At 41.1% G+C, this 16,425-nt stretch overlaps 1 protein-coding gene across 2 annotated transcripts in view; it reads right to left on the minus strand.

Moving 5' to 3' along the window:
• Positions 1-16,425, minus strand: part of LOC106588203 (oxysterol-binding protein-related protein 10) — a 159,175-nt gene that overhangs the window by 121,373 nt on the left and 21,377 nt on the right. For both annotated transcript variants that reach the window (XM_014176964.3, XM_014176963.3), the window contains exon 2: positions 6,441-6,616. In XM_014176964.3, coding sequence (XP_014032439.1) covers positions 6,441-6,616 — 176 coding nt within the window. The remainder of the gene's footprint in view (positions 1-6,440; positions 6,617-16,425) is intronic.

Below are 16,425 nucleotides of genomic sequence, written 5' to 3' on the forward strand. Positions count from 1 at the left end.
GCCTCCAGTCCACTTACTGATATCTGAACAAGAGAGCCTCATCAAAATTGCAACAAGCGGTTCTTTGAAAATTCCATTTAAATCAGAAGCCACTGTCAGATTTCTGGATTGGGCTGTGCTCAGAGTATCCTGCCTTGGCAAATCGTGCTGTTAAGACACTGATGCCCTTTGCAACCACGTACCTATGTGAGAGTGGATTCTCGGCCCTCACTAGCATGAAAACTAAATACAGGCACAGACTGTGTGTGGAAAACGATTTAAGACTGAGACTCTCTCCAATACAACCCAACATTGCAGAGGTATGTGCATCCTTTCAAGCACACCCTTCTCATTAACCTGTGGTGAGTTATTCACCATTTTTGATGAACAAATAAGGTTTTACATATAAGATGGCTAAATAAAGTGCAAAATTATTGATTATTATTATATTATTATTTGTGCCGTGGTCCTATAAGAGCTTTGTTACTTCCCACGAGCCAGGTTGTGACAAAAACTCACACTCATTATGTTTAATAAATGTATGTGTGTGGCAGGCTTACAATGATGGCAAAAAAACAACATTGTTAGAGTGCGCTGACCCTAGTGCAAAAGGAGGTACGCGGCTGGAGGTTGAATGTTTGAAGGTGTACGGGACTATAAAAATTCTGGGAACCACTGGTCTAGACTATCTAGACCAATTGGGCTGATCATTCTGACTGACTGGTAAAACTTTAGTTCAAGAGTAATTGAGCATCTCAACCTATTCTGTGAGATACAATTGAATGTTACGTACCAAAGTCTCAAGTCCCCATCCATGGAGAAAACAAAAACATTTCATTAGCAACGTAACCGAATATAGCAGCAATGTCTGGTCTCCTGGAGTCCCTGGTAGTGACTAACTGAAACAACGGGCAGGTTGATCATGAATGGTGAAGTGCTGAATGTTAAATCTATTCATGTGAGTGATAATTGCCTCAATTTGAGCAGTGACATGAGTGTCTGTCAATCACTTAAGGCCTTCACTGTTTTTCAAGCACCCGGAATGTCGCTTGAGTGAAGAGGCACGAGAAGGACACTAGGACAGATTCAGAGACACACACACACACACAGACGAATATCAATGTGAAACTTAAAACAGTACCTTCTCCAGCGAATAGCTCCTCTGCTCTCAAGAGAAGGCTCTGTTCATGCAGGCTATTCCTAATGAAACACCTGCACTGACAGTCTGTTAAGACCCCCCCCCCCCCCATTGATTCCTTCTACACCATAAACATATCTTTTCCTTTCAAAACGTCTCAGTTTAGAGTCTGCAACGCATTTAGATCAGCAATTTCGGGTCTTGATTTACACAGGCTATGCCGTGATTGTTCATAATTAGCTATCTGTAATGAACAGGAGGTGGATCTGGCAGGGTACCTGTTTTGAATGATGAAAAGGACGCTAAGTCTCTAACATGAGCTATTTGCACACTAATCATTACTTAGCGAAGACCAGGTCGTTCTTGTGCTCATTCTAAAAAGGTAACCTATAAGGAGGCCAACGCTAATGAAAAATTCAAAGCCGGTGTTGAGTTAAAAAAAAGGTCCCTGGTTTGGAGTTGGAAGGCTGGCAGTTCCATTCAGTTGATGAATAAGCCACGCTTGTTTTGGAAAATGAGAACAAGCAGCAAAACACAGTCCTACCCATTTACAATGAGCAACTGGTACTACTCAACAATGCTCTACACATCCCTTTTTAAATAACAATATCTCTGCATTTCAATAAGGTCAACATGCGCTTCAATGTAGACTCTCAAGAGAGCACTAATGTCTATCCATTGCCATTCAAGTATTACACCGTGACCCATGTAATTACACTGCTGCTAATTACAATGATTGAATGGATGTTGTTGGCTATAATAATACGGTCATACTCTCGCGGGAACTCGTAGGGGGATCTGATTAAGGTGAAGAGATAATATGACAGGGCAGCGCTCTGAATATGTACTTCGTAACTGATAGTGATGGAAGTTAAGTTAAACGTGACTACTATGGGAAGGTAGGGATTATTGCAGTTGCTGGGAAGAACATTGTAAAGCCTGGGGCTTATTCTACGCAGTGGCCGCTCGCAAAAATGTAATGTATGTAGTAGGGCCGCACAATTCATCAAATTCACATCGAAATCGCAATATTGACATGCACAATATCCATACTGCAAGAGATCCATAATCACACACATTAAAACACCACTATGCCACGTGAAACATCCGTTTTTCTAGTTTACTGTTTGTCATCTCATTCCCTCACCTCTTGTGGCTGCTTCCCAAACACATCAAGTTCCACCCCCTCTCAATCAAGCAGCGCAGTTCCTCCTCACTGTTAGATTCACTAGAAGTTGTTCTATTAAGACAAAAGCTGTTCTGTTCAGTCAAATGCAGTAAACAAATTGTTCCAAAAAAGAACGATGCTGCTTTCCACTTTGCTTCTATTTCAATGATTCCAACAAGTCGCCCAAGTGTTTTGATCTACAGGTAACTGCCAAAATAAAGAAAACACTTGAGTAAATGAGGGATACAAAGTATATTGAAAGAAAGCGCTTCCACGTAGGTGTGGTTCCTGAGTTAATTAAGCAAGTAATATCCCAACATGCTTACGGTCATGTATAAAAATGCCCAGTTGCCCATTATTTTGGCTACCATGGCTAGATGAAGAGATCTCAGTGATTTGAAATAGGGGTCTCAAAGGAGCATAGGGGGTTTAAAGGATGTGTGTGTGTGTGTGTGTGTGTGTGTGTGTGTGTGTGTCTCTCAGGCTGCGTTTACACAGGCAGCCCAATTCTGATCTTTTTTTGACTAATTGGTCTTTTGACCGATCTGATGCGATTGATCAAAGGACCAATTAATGGAAAAAATATCAGAATTAGGCTGCATGTGTAAATGCAGCCTTTGTCAGCAGATCTCAACCCAATTGAACACGTACGGGAGATTCTAGAGCGACGCCTGAGACAACGTTTTCAACCACCATCAACAAAACATCAAATGATTGAATTTCTCATGGACGTTTCAGAATCTATGCTAAGGCGCATTTAAGCTGTTCTGGCTCATGGTGGCCCAAAGCCCTATTAAAAAGGCACACATCACACCGAATGTGGATCTAGCGTTCGTCTACCGATCGTTCAGCACACTGTTTTAGGGACCACCCGCTGTAGATGTCTGACTGCCAACATTTTCGCTTGATTTTACATGTAAAATTGGTGCGCACTAGGTTCGCAAATTACGGCTGGCACTCGGTTCAGAGGTGCTAAGTACTCTCGGCTGCCACGTTGTATGATTGGAGACAAGCGCAGGAATACGTAATAGGGGGTTTTAATACTCCACCAAAAAATACAACATGCCATGAAAGGCACGGGGACAAAGATCAAAACAAACACAGGGATGCAACGCAAAACAAAAGAGCAAGGTTAAACCTATAATAATTACACAGGATGAGGCCCGTAATAATGAGTACACAATACACGGAGAACGAAAGCCGAAACAACAAAGCACAGGTACTCACAAGACCAACGGACATGTAAACAATAACCGACCAGACAATGGTGAACAGAGGGCACATGTATACAATTACTAAATCAGGGGGAATGGGACGCCTAGTGGCCGGTGAAGTAGACCTCCAGAACTGGTGCACGGGAAGAGCACAAAACTGGTACACGGAAATGGACAAAGATCGTACTTTTTGGAGAAATGTCCTCTGGTCTGATGAAACAAAAATAGAACTGTTAGACCATAATGACCATCGTTATGTTTGGAGGAAAAAGGGGGACGCTTGCAAGACGAAGAACACCATCCCAACCGTTAAGCACGGGGGTGGCAGCATCATGTTGTCGGGGTGCTTTGCTGCAGGAGGGACTGGTGCACTTCACAAAATAGATAGCTACATGAGGAAGGAAAAGTATGTGGATATATTGAAGCAACATCTCAAGACATCAGTCAGGAAGTCACAAATGGGTCTTCCAAATGGACAATGACCTCAAGCATTCTTCCAAAGTTGTGGCAAAATGGCTTAAGGACAACAAAGTCAAGGTTTTGGAGTGGCCATCTCAATCCTATAGAAAATTTGTGGGCAGAACTGAAAAAGCGTGTGCGAGCAAGGGGGCCTACAAACCTGACTCAGTTACACCAGCTCTGTCAGGAGGAATGGGCCAAAATTCACTCAACTTATTGTGGGAAGCTTGTGGAAGGCTACCCAAAACGTTTGACCCAGGTTAAACAATGTAAAGGCGATGCTACCAAATACTAATTGAGTGTATGTACACTTCTGACCACTGGGAATGTGATAAAAGAAATAAAAGATGAAATAAATAATTCTCCCTACTATTATTCTGACATTTCTTAAAATAAAGTGGTGATCCTAACTGACCTAAGACAGGGATTTTTTACTAGGATTAAATGTCAGAAATTGTGAAAAACTGAGTTTAAATGTAGTTGGCTAAGGTGTATGTAAACTTCCGACTTCAACTGTAGATGTAATATGGATACTTATTATAGGTGAGATTGAATTTGTTCTAGGCAATATTCAATGTTTTTTAATGTTCCATTGATCTTTTAAAATATTTTATCTTTGTCTGATTCTGCAGTGGGATTGAACCTACAGGTTTTATTTTGTTGCCATTATTACCAAAGACTCTATAAAGCATTATGCTACTTCACAATAATGTATGATATGCAGTCAGGCATCTCAATTAGCCCCCTTGAAAAGCAGTGAGAACGACTTGACCCTTATAAACACCCGTATTGTCTTATTGATGGCATCATGTGATCAACAGCTTTCATTTTACATTTGATCATTCAAACATGATTCAATTCATGCTTTCCCCCCTTTTTATGTCATACTCTCAGGAGCAATGAGCATGGCTCTGGGCGAAGCTCGAAACAGAATGCTCCCTCTCTCTTAAGACTAAAACTAATTACCCTATGCTCCCTTGGTTGGATAACAGATGAAGACAGAGCCTGCGCTTTGGCGCCTGTATCAGATCTCACATAATTCCCCATGGCTTCAATACAACATTCTTAAATTCAACTTAAAATGTTCGACCAAGGACACCTGGAGGGAGATTATTGGCTTGTAGAAATATGAACCTTCTCAGTGACTTGGCACTTGACAAATTTGTGAAAGGGAATTCAAGTGCATCCACATCATGGAAAGAAAGGACACATTCACATCTGGGCTGTACAAATCACCCGTAAGGCGATACTAAAAGAGGGGTCTGTTGTTGCAGACTCGCCGAAGGTCGTTGAATAGGAAACTTGTTCCTGGCTGAACCTTGATCTTCTCCCGTCCCCATAGAGGCCTGGGGTTTCCATGGCAACCTGTGTGTGATTTAAACTGCACCTACTAATCTTAGTCAACTCATGAAAAGCTGCTACACTCAAGGGGTGTGGGTATTGGTCCCCATCATTTGGTTTAACTCTGGCAAACTGAAGTTTGAAATAAATTGCCCCCATCCCAATGAAAAGAATGATTTGTAAGCCACTAAGTATAGTGTTCTGACCTTCCAAGCAATAGAACATGCACCCAACTAGCTTCTTTGATAAGGACTGTCATTTAACCTTCTTTCATTTAAGCTGTATCTAATTCCATATCTGCATTGTAGACAGTGGATCCCTGTACTCCTGCATTGATTTACTACAATGACTTATTCTCTGTGGGACTATCACTTGCTCTGAGCTCAATAGATGGATCACTACATCATCCACAGATCTAGGGCAAGTTATTCTGATACCTCCCATGGGGAATGTATGGGGACATTCCAGAGACTAAAGCAGAGCGACAGGTAGACTCTCGCTGAATCAGTAGATACAAGCATCGGACTAGAGCCGGGACGATGCCAGAACCGCGATACTCGTTAGTATCGTGCCAAGGAAACAAAACACAAAGCGGTTTTAACTTCTTTAGGAAAACAGCCCTAAGGTTGGAAACAAACATCATTATTTTGTCATCCAGAGTCAACTTTTTTTTTTGTTCAAGCTACAGCACACAATATTTGATATCCAGCAGGTTTTTAAAGGACCAAAAAGCTTGGTCTGCTTCGTGTTTTCATTTTTGCCATGGAAAAAAACATTGCGGTACTGGTATCGTCCCAGTCCTACTTCTGACAAACTCATGTCAAATGTGGGAAATGAAAGTTCGTAATGCAACTCATGAAATGTTTATGAAGCTAAGTTATAACATTACAGGTTCAATTTCATGATGTGCTTTTCCCAAACAAAGGGATGTTTTTCGGCAGTTGCACAATTTAAGCTGCTCAAGTGGTATCACTCTATGACGTAACTGCAAACCCCCAGAAAGCAATGCAATCATCCCAATGTCCCCAAGCAATCTCCCTGTATGCCCAATCTCTGAATAGGCAGCATGTAAAATAAATACTTCATATTATAACCGTTTAATTTGTGGAAGTTGAATGATTGGCAATAAGTGTCTGCGTACCTCTGAGCTTGTAAAGCTCGCCATTGAATGAGTTGACGATAAACATGTGTGGTGCCTCATCACTCTGGACAACCGATGCACCAATCAGAGGCAGGGAGCCCCTGGGCTTCTGGCTCTTGCCCTGTTCATGTACAAAGTACCGCAGCTGTCCCAGCTCTGGATCCAGCACAAAGTACCTGTATGAGAGGGTGAGAGAAAAGGGATCCATAGTGAAAGAGAAAAGAGAAGGGAAAGAGGGGAACAGAGAGGGAGAGATTTTTTTAGGCATTGTTTCTTTACGTCCTCATCATTGTTTAATAATTCTGCTATTACTTTAGCAGTAATTGCAACTGCTAAGTAATACAGTCACGAGACAGAGAAAAAGAGCGCAAGAGACACATGCACACCAGTGGAGGAAGGGGAGGACCATCCTCCTCAGTGAAATGTCATTTGTTTTTAATAGTGAAACACTAAAAGTTATACTTTTTAGATAAAACTATACTAAATACATTCATACGCCACAAAATAATTGATTAAAACACACTGTTGTTTTGCAATGAAGGTTTACAGTAACTTCAACAGCACTCTCTGGGGTAGCACAATGGTGTAGCCAAGGACAGCTAGCTTCTTGTCCTCCTCTGGGTACATTGACTTCAATATAAAACCTTGTAGGCCTCACCCCCTTCCATTGGCTAACATGGTCATTATGACCATTTCCGGAGGACTTCCAACAAATCAAAGCTTTTGCAGTATGCACTGACATGTTGTCCATCCAATCATAGGATTAGGATCAGAGAATTAACCTAGTGTGTTGTATTGGGGTTGTTTCGCAGAGCAATATTGGATAGAGATTGAAAAGTGATAGCTGAGCATTTCTTGGATATTATTCAATTCAAATTAGTTTTTTCAAATTACATGAGACGAAAGAGGTAGATTATAAATGGTTTTCTTGGTTTTAGAACTTTATTGTAGTGTCCAGTTAGTGCAATCTATTTCAATTTGCCTTGCTAACTTCCGTGGCAAGTAGCAGTAGCAAGCTAGCTACCAGCTCGAGTGTGCAGTTTTCACCGCCAACGCTAACGAAAATGTTGTTGGCATTTACCCCATTCATTCACTGGGGTACACGGAAAAGGTGCGAATTAAAACCAAGGGTCGACCTCTGCCTGAGATCAGTTTCATGAAGAAGAATGAAAAAGTGAGGGCATTCAATACAAATTGGTATCAAACATATGTTAGCTGGTTAGCCTTTCATCAAGCCACCTGTATTGCCGACCTTGCCTGGTTTTTGGAAAGTCTGAGCCATGGGCGAAAGGACCTGAAGTGACCTGTGACCTGAAGAACATCGGTCGTTCAGCTAAAACGGCAAAACAAAAGCAGGGAGCATATTAATGTCCACATCAGATTCAACCTTCTGGGGAAAAAGCGGCAGCGATCATGGCGAAGGTCTGTGTATTCAAACTGTGCAACACTATGAGAAAATAAAAAAATAAAAATGTTTTCGCTACATTCGCATTGACATCTGCTAACCCTGTGTATTTGACCAATACAATCTGATTTGAAACAGGTATGTTTTCAAGTGGCTTGTCAACACCACTGCGTTTTTGCAAGAACTGGCTTTTAGAGGACATGACGAGAGGGAAAGTTCCGCTAACAAGGACAACTACAAGGAGGTTGCAGAGGTAATTGCACATTTTCTGGGATGTCGAAATCAATTCAGAATGATTTGATAGCTTCCATCGCATCATTCATTAAACGTTAGATTAAAAAGAGAGAGGTTGATGCAGATAATGTTTTTCACTCGCTCAAGTAAGCTTTCCACTTTCCTCCGGTATTTATTTAGCAAAGATGATAACACATAATCACTCCAGACAGACACAAGCAAAAAGTCATTACATAAATGGGGAAGCAGCTTAGGCTTCACCTAAACATTAGAGATCTGACATGCTGTATGGGATGAAAACGAGACAATTTTTCAGTCTGATCAACTCTAGGCTACTAACGTTACTAAGAACAGCTGTATACTATGGAATGCAGTTTGGGTCTTTGCGTGTCAAAAAAAGATACATGTCAAAAAACACTACTTTACACAGTTTAACCTTTCTGGGCCCGGGGGCAGTATTGAGTAGTTTGGATGAATGAGGTGCCCAAATTAAACTGCCTACTACTCGGGCTCAGAACGTAGGATATGCATATTAGTAGATTTGAATAGAAAACAGTCTGAAGTTTCTAAAACTGTTTGAACGATGTCTGTGAGTATAAAAGAACTCATATGGCAGGCAAAAACCTGAGAAAAAAATCCAACCAGGAAGTGGATTGTAGTTTTTCAAGACTGGGCCTATTCAGTATACAGTGACTTAGGGTTTAATTTGCACTTCCTAAGGCTTCCACTAGATGTCAACAGTCTTTAGAACGTGTTTCAGGCTTTTGCAGTCAACAGAGAGCGAACAAGACCTCCTGGAGTTTGATGACCGAGAGAATGACATGGCCTCAATTATGCGCGTTCATGTGTTCCATAACGTTTGTCAAGACATTGGAATCGTCCGGTTGGAATATTACTGAAGTTTTACGTTAAAAAGGCCCTAAAGATTGATGCTTTACAACGTTTGACATGTTTCAACGAACGTAAATATAACTTTTTGTCGTGAAATTTTCGGCACGCTTCCTACATTTGGAGTAGCTTACTGAACGCGCAAACAACAAGGAGGTATTTGGACATAAATTATGGACTTTATCGAACAAAACAACATTTATTGTGGACCTGGGATTTCTGGAAGTGCCTTCTGATGAAGATCAAAGGTAAGTGAATATTTCTAATGCTATTTATGATTTAGATGACTCCAAAATGGCGGGTATCTGTATTGCTTGATGTCTTTTTCTGAGCGCCGTACTCAGATTATTGCAGTGTGCTTTCCCCGTGAAGCTTTTTTGAAATCTGTCACAGCGGTTGCATAAAGGAGATGTTCATCTATAATTCTTTGAATAACAGTTTAATATTTTATCAACGTTTATGATGAGTATTTTTGTAAATTGTTGTGCTGATTCACCGGCAGTATTGGAGGCAAAATATTTTCTGAACATCACGCGCCAATGTAAAATGCTGTTTTTGGATATAAATATGAACTTTATCGAACAAAACATACATGTATTGTCTAACATTGAGTCCTAGGAGTGTCATCTGATGAAGATCGTCAAAAGGTTAGTGCATAATGTTAGCTGAATTTACGGTTTTTGTGACTCCTCTCCTGCTTGGAAAATGGCTGTGGTTTTTCTTGTGTTTTCACTGTCCTAACATAATCTAACTTTATGCTTTCGCCGTAAAGCCTTTTTGAAATCGGACAACGTGGTTACATTAAGGAGAAGTGCATCTTTAAAATGGTGTAAAATAGTCGTATGTTTGAGAACTTTGAATTATGACATTTTGTTGATTTGAATTTGGCGCTCTGATTTTTCACTGGCTGTTGAATAGTGTGAACCGTGGGTGGGACGGTAGCGTATCACGTAGCCCTGAGAAGTGAATTGTAGAATGTTGTGCTGGACCGCAACTTCTGGTATTAGCAAGGTAGCCACTTGTTGTTCGCCTGTTGAACTTCAATCTGTCACAGCGGTTGGGCTACGTGATACGCTACCGTCCAACCCACGGTTCACACTATTCAACAGCCAGTGAAAAATCAGAGCGCCAAATTCAAATCAACAAAATGTCATAATTCAAAGTTTCAAAAAGGCTTTACGGCGAAAGCATAAAGTTAGATTATGTTAGGACAGTGAAAACACAAGAACACAAAGCTAGTCAGCTACTAAACCCTGTTGCCCAAAGCTAACGTTATAAGCAGCCAGCTAGCTTCATGAGGCTCGACCCGGACCGGGTTATCTGTTGTCAAGCTAGCCACAATAACGATTAGGCACAATATTGGAATTTGCTGTTTGCCTTCAAAAAGTACCTCTTGAAAGTTATGCAGAAGGTTACAATTAGTGGAATCATGCCATATTTAGACTAGATAATGTCAAACATGGTTGGAATGTGAAGCAATGAAATGGGGTATCAGTTTACTCGGTGACACCTACAGAACACACCGTAAAGAGTTTACACAAATACTAGCATTGTAGCTCTTATCGCAGGACTGTGACTGTGTGAAATCACCTCCCCAGTCAGCATATTGTGTGCATTGACATTCATATGGCACTGTACAGCTTTACCTAAGGATTGGGGATCAATGAAATGGGGTAACAGTCTACTCAATACCCAAGATATTTTTTCCCAATGTCCTCAGAGTTTTCAGACTCCAAAACATCCACGCAGTATTGTTTTTCCTCTGGAATAGTGTTCAATTCACATAGGATGACAACAAATGTAGCTCAATTTACAGTTTTAGAGTCCCACAGTAAGAGCTACGAAACTAATGTTCTCTGGGTGTCACTGAGTAGACTGATACCTGTGGATTGTGGATCAATGACAAGGGGTAAGGCTGTACAGTGAAATAGGTATGTCCCCAACGCAATTCTAAAGTCTAATACATCCAGTGTGATTTCAACAGATTTGTTAAAATAACAAATGTTTGTCTTTTGTTGATTTTACATAACATTTCAAACCTGTTTAGCATGACACTTTTATTTTGAAGGCTAACCACAAAGTTCACTATTGTGGCTAGTCCTTATTGTGGCTAGCTTTACATAGATGGGTCTGACCACCATTGATCAAATAAGAACTGTCTTATAAATTAGGGTTATTTTAGAGCAACTATACTACTAGCAACTATAGCTACTGAAACAGATTGTCGTTTTGCTATGTTTTTGGGGAAGAATATTGTTTGCATCATGAGCTAGCTAGCTTTTTTTATGACCAGCACTGTAGGTGCGCAAGATAACGTTACCAGCATCATAGCATACGTATCGATGAATCGTTGTGACATATGAAATACGAGTGATAGTGTAATCAATGTGTAATAACTACGTAAAACATTAATGAATGCAGTGTTATTTGACATGTATCTTTTTGACATGCAAAGACCCAAACGGCGTTCCATAGCATACAGCCTATGTGCCCTGTCCATTTGTTCGGGTAAACTAATTGGTCACGTTGTTTTTATGGTCAATTTGTATGTCAGGAGAAAATGTGAATGTGATGAAATTAGTTTTATATTCAAAATTGGGTTGGCTAGGCTGCCTATACGTTTTCAACCCAAAATGATTAACTGGAAATAATCAATACAACATAGTGATAACAGATGAGTTCATTTTTTATAAAGCCTACAGTTGCATAAGCGTGCATGATGCAAACATGCATAAAGCAAGCTCAGCCCAGTGAGTTCTATTGTCTAGCAGTTGTCTCTGTGAAGAGGAAATCCCCCTCCTAATCTAGTCTAAATATAATTAATATGAACAAGTATAAGGTTGCTGCAGTTTGAAAGGGTTTTCATCCCCCCCAGGGCCAGGAGTTTTTTTCAGAAGTTTTTTTTAAAACCATGTGACCTGATTAGGAAAAACTGGTCCCATCATAGCCCTTATAAAACCTTTTTACAGCTGATTAAATCACTATCATACCTTAGGGTCCAGAGTTTTCCTGGTTAGGTTAATAGATAAGGGAAAACTCTGTGCCCCAGGGGGTAAAAATTGCCCCACCACTCTGGCACCTAATGGTGCCACCAGTCTGCTTGCAGTTGTCAGGTATGGTCAGATATGGTCAGGTATGTGGATGATCAGGGCTTTATTCAGGAACGTTTCTTTGGCTACTTTGATGTGTCAAGTGGGCAAGAGGCACAGTCTGTGTTTGATTGTGTGAATTTTGAGACTTCCGAGTTTAAGTTCATAGAGAAACTTGTTGTTCAAACCTACGATGGCGCAGCTGTAATGTAATGTATCTGCTATTTGTATTTACAGCTAAGTCCCCTGATTAAGAGATGATGACCACTCCACTACCATTGTCAACTCTCTCCTGACATTAACCGAAGCCATGTCTCATGTGTCCTCATCCACTGGCACATTGAATGTTTCCTCTCCAAGCACTGTGTACCCCTATAAATTTTCTCTCATTACTGTATGTAGAGTCAATCACATACAGTCACATTATTACACATCAATGATTTTACTCCTTATTTGGACTAACTCATTCTTAGCTCTTTTGTCTGTGTTGTGATATTGTTTATCTTCCCAGTCAAATCCTGTCAAGCTTATGAACACCTCAACTCATGCCTCATACCCTCCTTCAATCACCATGGTGATCCCTTCCCAACACAGTGTAAGTAGCCCTCTCATTTCCATTTCTCATAACATTGTATTATAAATAAATGTCTTTATAAAATGCTTTAGGTTCAAATAGTCTGACGATTCTTGAAACACACTTTGTCGTTCCATGCATTCCGCGCCTATACCGTGGGTCTCCCATCCTCCTCAATGTTTCCACCACAAAAATTCCTCTCACCTTTCATGCAAATATAGATATTTCACAGGAGCTCTTCATTATAGAGGTTTCAGCCACATTACTGAGCCATATTACTGAGCGCATTAAGAAGTGACATCAACACCTACCCACTAGCTATCCCAAATTACCCAAGAAGGCATTAGAGTGTATAGGTACCTTGAGTGGAGAGGCTGGAGCTCACAGCTCGCCAAGTGAAAATTAAAAACGGAATCAGACAGGTTTGTTACCTTTGATTATTGAATGGCCCCAAGCTTAGGCCTAATTTAATTTCAGTCAGAGCCTGCAACATGACATACACAGAGCAAGTAAAGGACACACCCAGTCCTGGCTATGGGACAGTAGCAGTTTGTCACCCATTATGCTGACTTGTCACAACAAAGCATTCATGACATAGACAGTGTGTTACCCTGTTTGGTTGGCCTTTCATTGTATGGCCATCTAGACCCTGAAGTGTTATTACCTGGAGATTCCCTTACTGCTGATCAATCGTCTCTTTCCAAAGTGCGATTAGAGAAGCACCTCTATTGACCAGGCTTTGGAACAAGCTGAGCGAGCACTTACAGGTCAACACCACCCACAGACACAAACCTCCACACTGCTACAACCAGAACAGAAAGCATCATCTTTTTTTTTGTCATTAACAGACGCTCTTATCCAGAGCGACTTACAGTAGTGAATGCATACATTTCATAAATTTTTTCTCTGTACTGGTCCCCCGTGGGAATCGAACCCACAACCCTGGCGTTGCAAACACCATGCTCTACCAACTGAGCCACACAGGACCATCATCATAGACCATTTTCACATTGACGATAGACATTGGAGAGATTCTCGAGAGACATTACTATAGTCTATACTTACGAAATTCTTACTTTGCAAGTTACTCACCCGACAATTGCCCCCCCTTTGAACAGGGCAGTTTAAACTGAATATTCTTGTTGAGCTCAAAACTCCTACAGTATAAATGTATAGACATTTTCCTTATATTTGAGGCTTGCTTTATTTAGTTTTACCTGAAATTGCAGCCTGTTACATTCTGTAATTGTCGCAGTAGCTGCTGGCTGTAATGATCCACATAAAACTATTGAAGCCCATTCCCGGGCACAGTTGTTTTTAAATGTTGATACTACAGATAAGTCCAGTTTTAGATAGATCATGTTTTTTCATTTCTACGTGTGGTGATTTCAGAGGTGGCACCACAGGTCCCAGAGTGGTGGTGGTGGGGGGGGGGGCGGAATTGTTTTCCTGGGGCCCAGAGTTTTTCCTGATCTGGTAGGCTAACCTGACCAGGTAACCTTCAGACCCTAGTTGTAGGGGATGACATAGTAATAAATCAACTGTAAAGAATGGACTACGATGGGACCAGCATTTTTCTAATCAGGTCATAAATAAACTCCTGGCCCTAGGAAGTCCTGTCAAACAAATTATGAGGCAAATCAGTCTAAAAAGTACTTTGTCCCTCTTAATGCTGTCGTGTCTATTTTTATTAAACCAACTCAAAAGTGCTGGGGCAAATGTCAACTCTCCACACATTTACCGGCAGCCCTGCTGTGCTGATTTCTACAATGTGGATTGATGGAAATTGCCACACAATGCTACAAATGAAGAAAAAAAACCTATGCATGATCTACAGTGCATTTGGAAAATAGACCCTTTGACTTCTTTCACATTTTGTTGCATTACAGCCTTATTCTAAAATGTATTCAATTGTTTTTTTTTCCTCCTCAATCTACACGCACACAAAAACACACACACACACACACACAAAACCCCATAATGACAAAGCAAAAACAGATTTTTAAATAACCTAAAATATCACATTTACATAAGTATTCAGACCCTTTACTACTTTGTTGTAGCACCCTTGGCAGCGATTACAGCCTTGAGTGTTCTTGGGTGTAACACTACAAGCTTGGCACACCTGTTTTTGGGGAGTTTCTCCCATTCTTCTTTGCAGATCCTTTCAAGTTCTGTCAGGTTGGATGGAAGAGTCACTACACAGCTATTTTCAGGTCTCTCCAGAGATGTTCGATCGGGTTCAAGTCTGGGCTCTGGCTGGGCCACTCAAGGACATTCAGAGACTTGGCTCGAAGCCACTCCTGTGTTGTCTTGGCTGTGTGCTTAGGGTCGTTGCCCTGTTGGAAGATGAACCTTCACCAGTCTGAGGTCCTGAGCGCTCTGGAGCCGGTTTTCATCAAGGATCTCTGTACTTTGCTCCGTTCAGCTTACCCTCAACCCTGACTAGTCTCCCAGTCCCTGCTGCTGAAAAACGTCCTCACAGCATGATGCTGCCACCACCATGCTTCCCCGTAGGGATGGTGCCAGGTTTCCTCCAGATGTGATGCTTGGCCAAAGAGTTCAATCTTGGTTTCATCAGACCAGAGAATCTTGTTTCTCGGTCAAAGAGTCTTTAGGTGCCTTTTGGCAAACTCCAAGAGGGCGGTCATGTGCCTTTTACTGAGGAGTGGCTTCCGTCTGGCCACTCTACCATTAAGGCCTGATTGGTTGAATGCTGCAGAGATAGTTGTCCTTCTGGAACGTTCTCCCATTTCCACAGAGGAACTCTAGAGCTCTGTCAGAGTGACCATTGAGTTCTTGGTTCCCTCCCTGACCAAGGCCCTTCTCACCTGATTGCTCAGTTTGGCCGGGCGGCCAGCTCTAGAAAGTCTTGGTGGATCCAAACTTCTTCCATTTAAGAATGATGGAGGCCACGGTGTTCTTGGGGACCTTCAATGCTGCAGACAATCCTGTCATCTCGGAGCTCTACGGAAAATTCCTTCGACCTCATGGCTTGGTTTCTGCTCTGACATGCACTGTCAACTGTGGGACCTTAGACAGGTATGTGCCTTTCCAAATCATGTCCAATCAATTCAATTTACCACAGCTAGACTCCAATCAAGTTGTAGAAACATCAAGAATGATCAATGGAAACAGGATGCATCTGAGCTCAATTTCGAGTCTCATAGCAAAGGGTCTGAATACATATGTAAAAGGTAGTTCTGTTTATTGTTAGTAAATTGGCCAAAATTTCTAAAAACCTGTTTTCGCTTTGTAATTTTGGTATTGTGTGTAGATTGATGAGGAAAAACTTTAATTTAAATCAATTTTAGAATAAGGCTGTAACGTAACAAAATGTGGAAAAAGTCAAGGGTTCTGAATACTTTATGAATATATGCATTTTATTCTTGGGTGGCGAGAATGGGCTTCCATATCAAACAGCTCATCTTAACTTCCCGGTGAATTATACCCACATTTTCAATAGCAATTTTCTTATACCACATGTAGCCTAATGATTTGCATGATATTTATACAAATGAAACATGGTTTCTTGTAATGTTGTAAGGTAGGCCTACTGTACTTTTATATTTGTGTTGGAGGGGTAATTGTTCATTTGATAGGCTAACCTTACTTGATGAAGACATGCTGTTAGCTTTAACTAACACCAACTTAGCTGTCATGTCCTGACCAGTTTAGGTATTATTTGTATTGTAGTTTGGTCAGGACGTGGCAGAGGGTATTTGTTTTCTGTGGTTTGGGGTGTGTGTGTGTGTGTGTGCGCGTGTGTGTGTTGTATTTAAAGGGGGTTTGATT

Source organism: Salmo salar, chromosome 27 (assembly GCF_965601325.2).
Source record: "Salmo salar chromosome 27, fSalSal1, whole genome shotgun sequence".
Taxonomy (NCBI): Eukaryota; Metazoa; Chordata; class Actinopteri; order Salmoniformes; family Salmonidae; genus Salmo; species Salmo salar.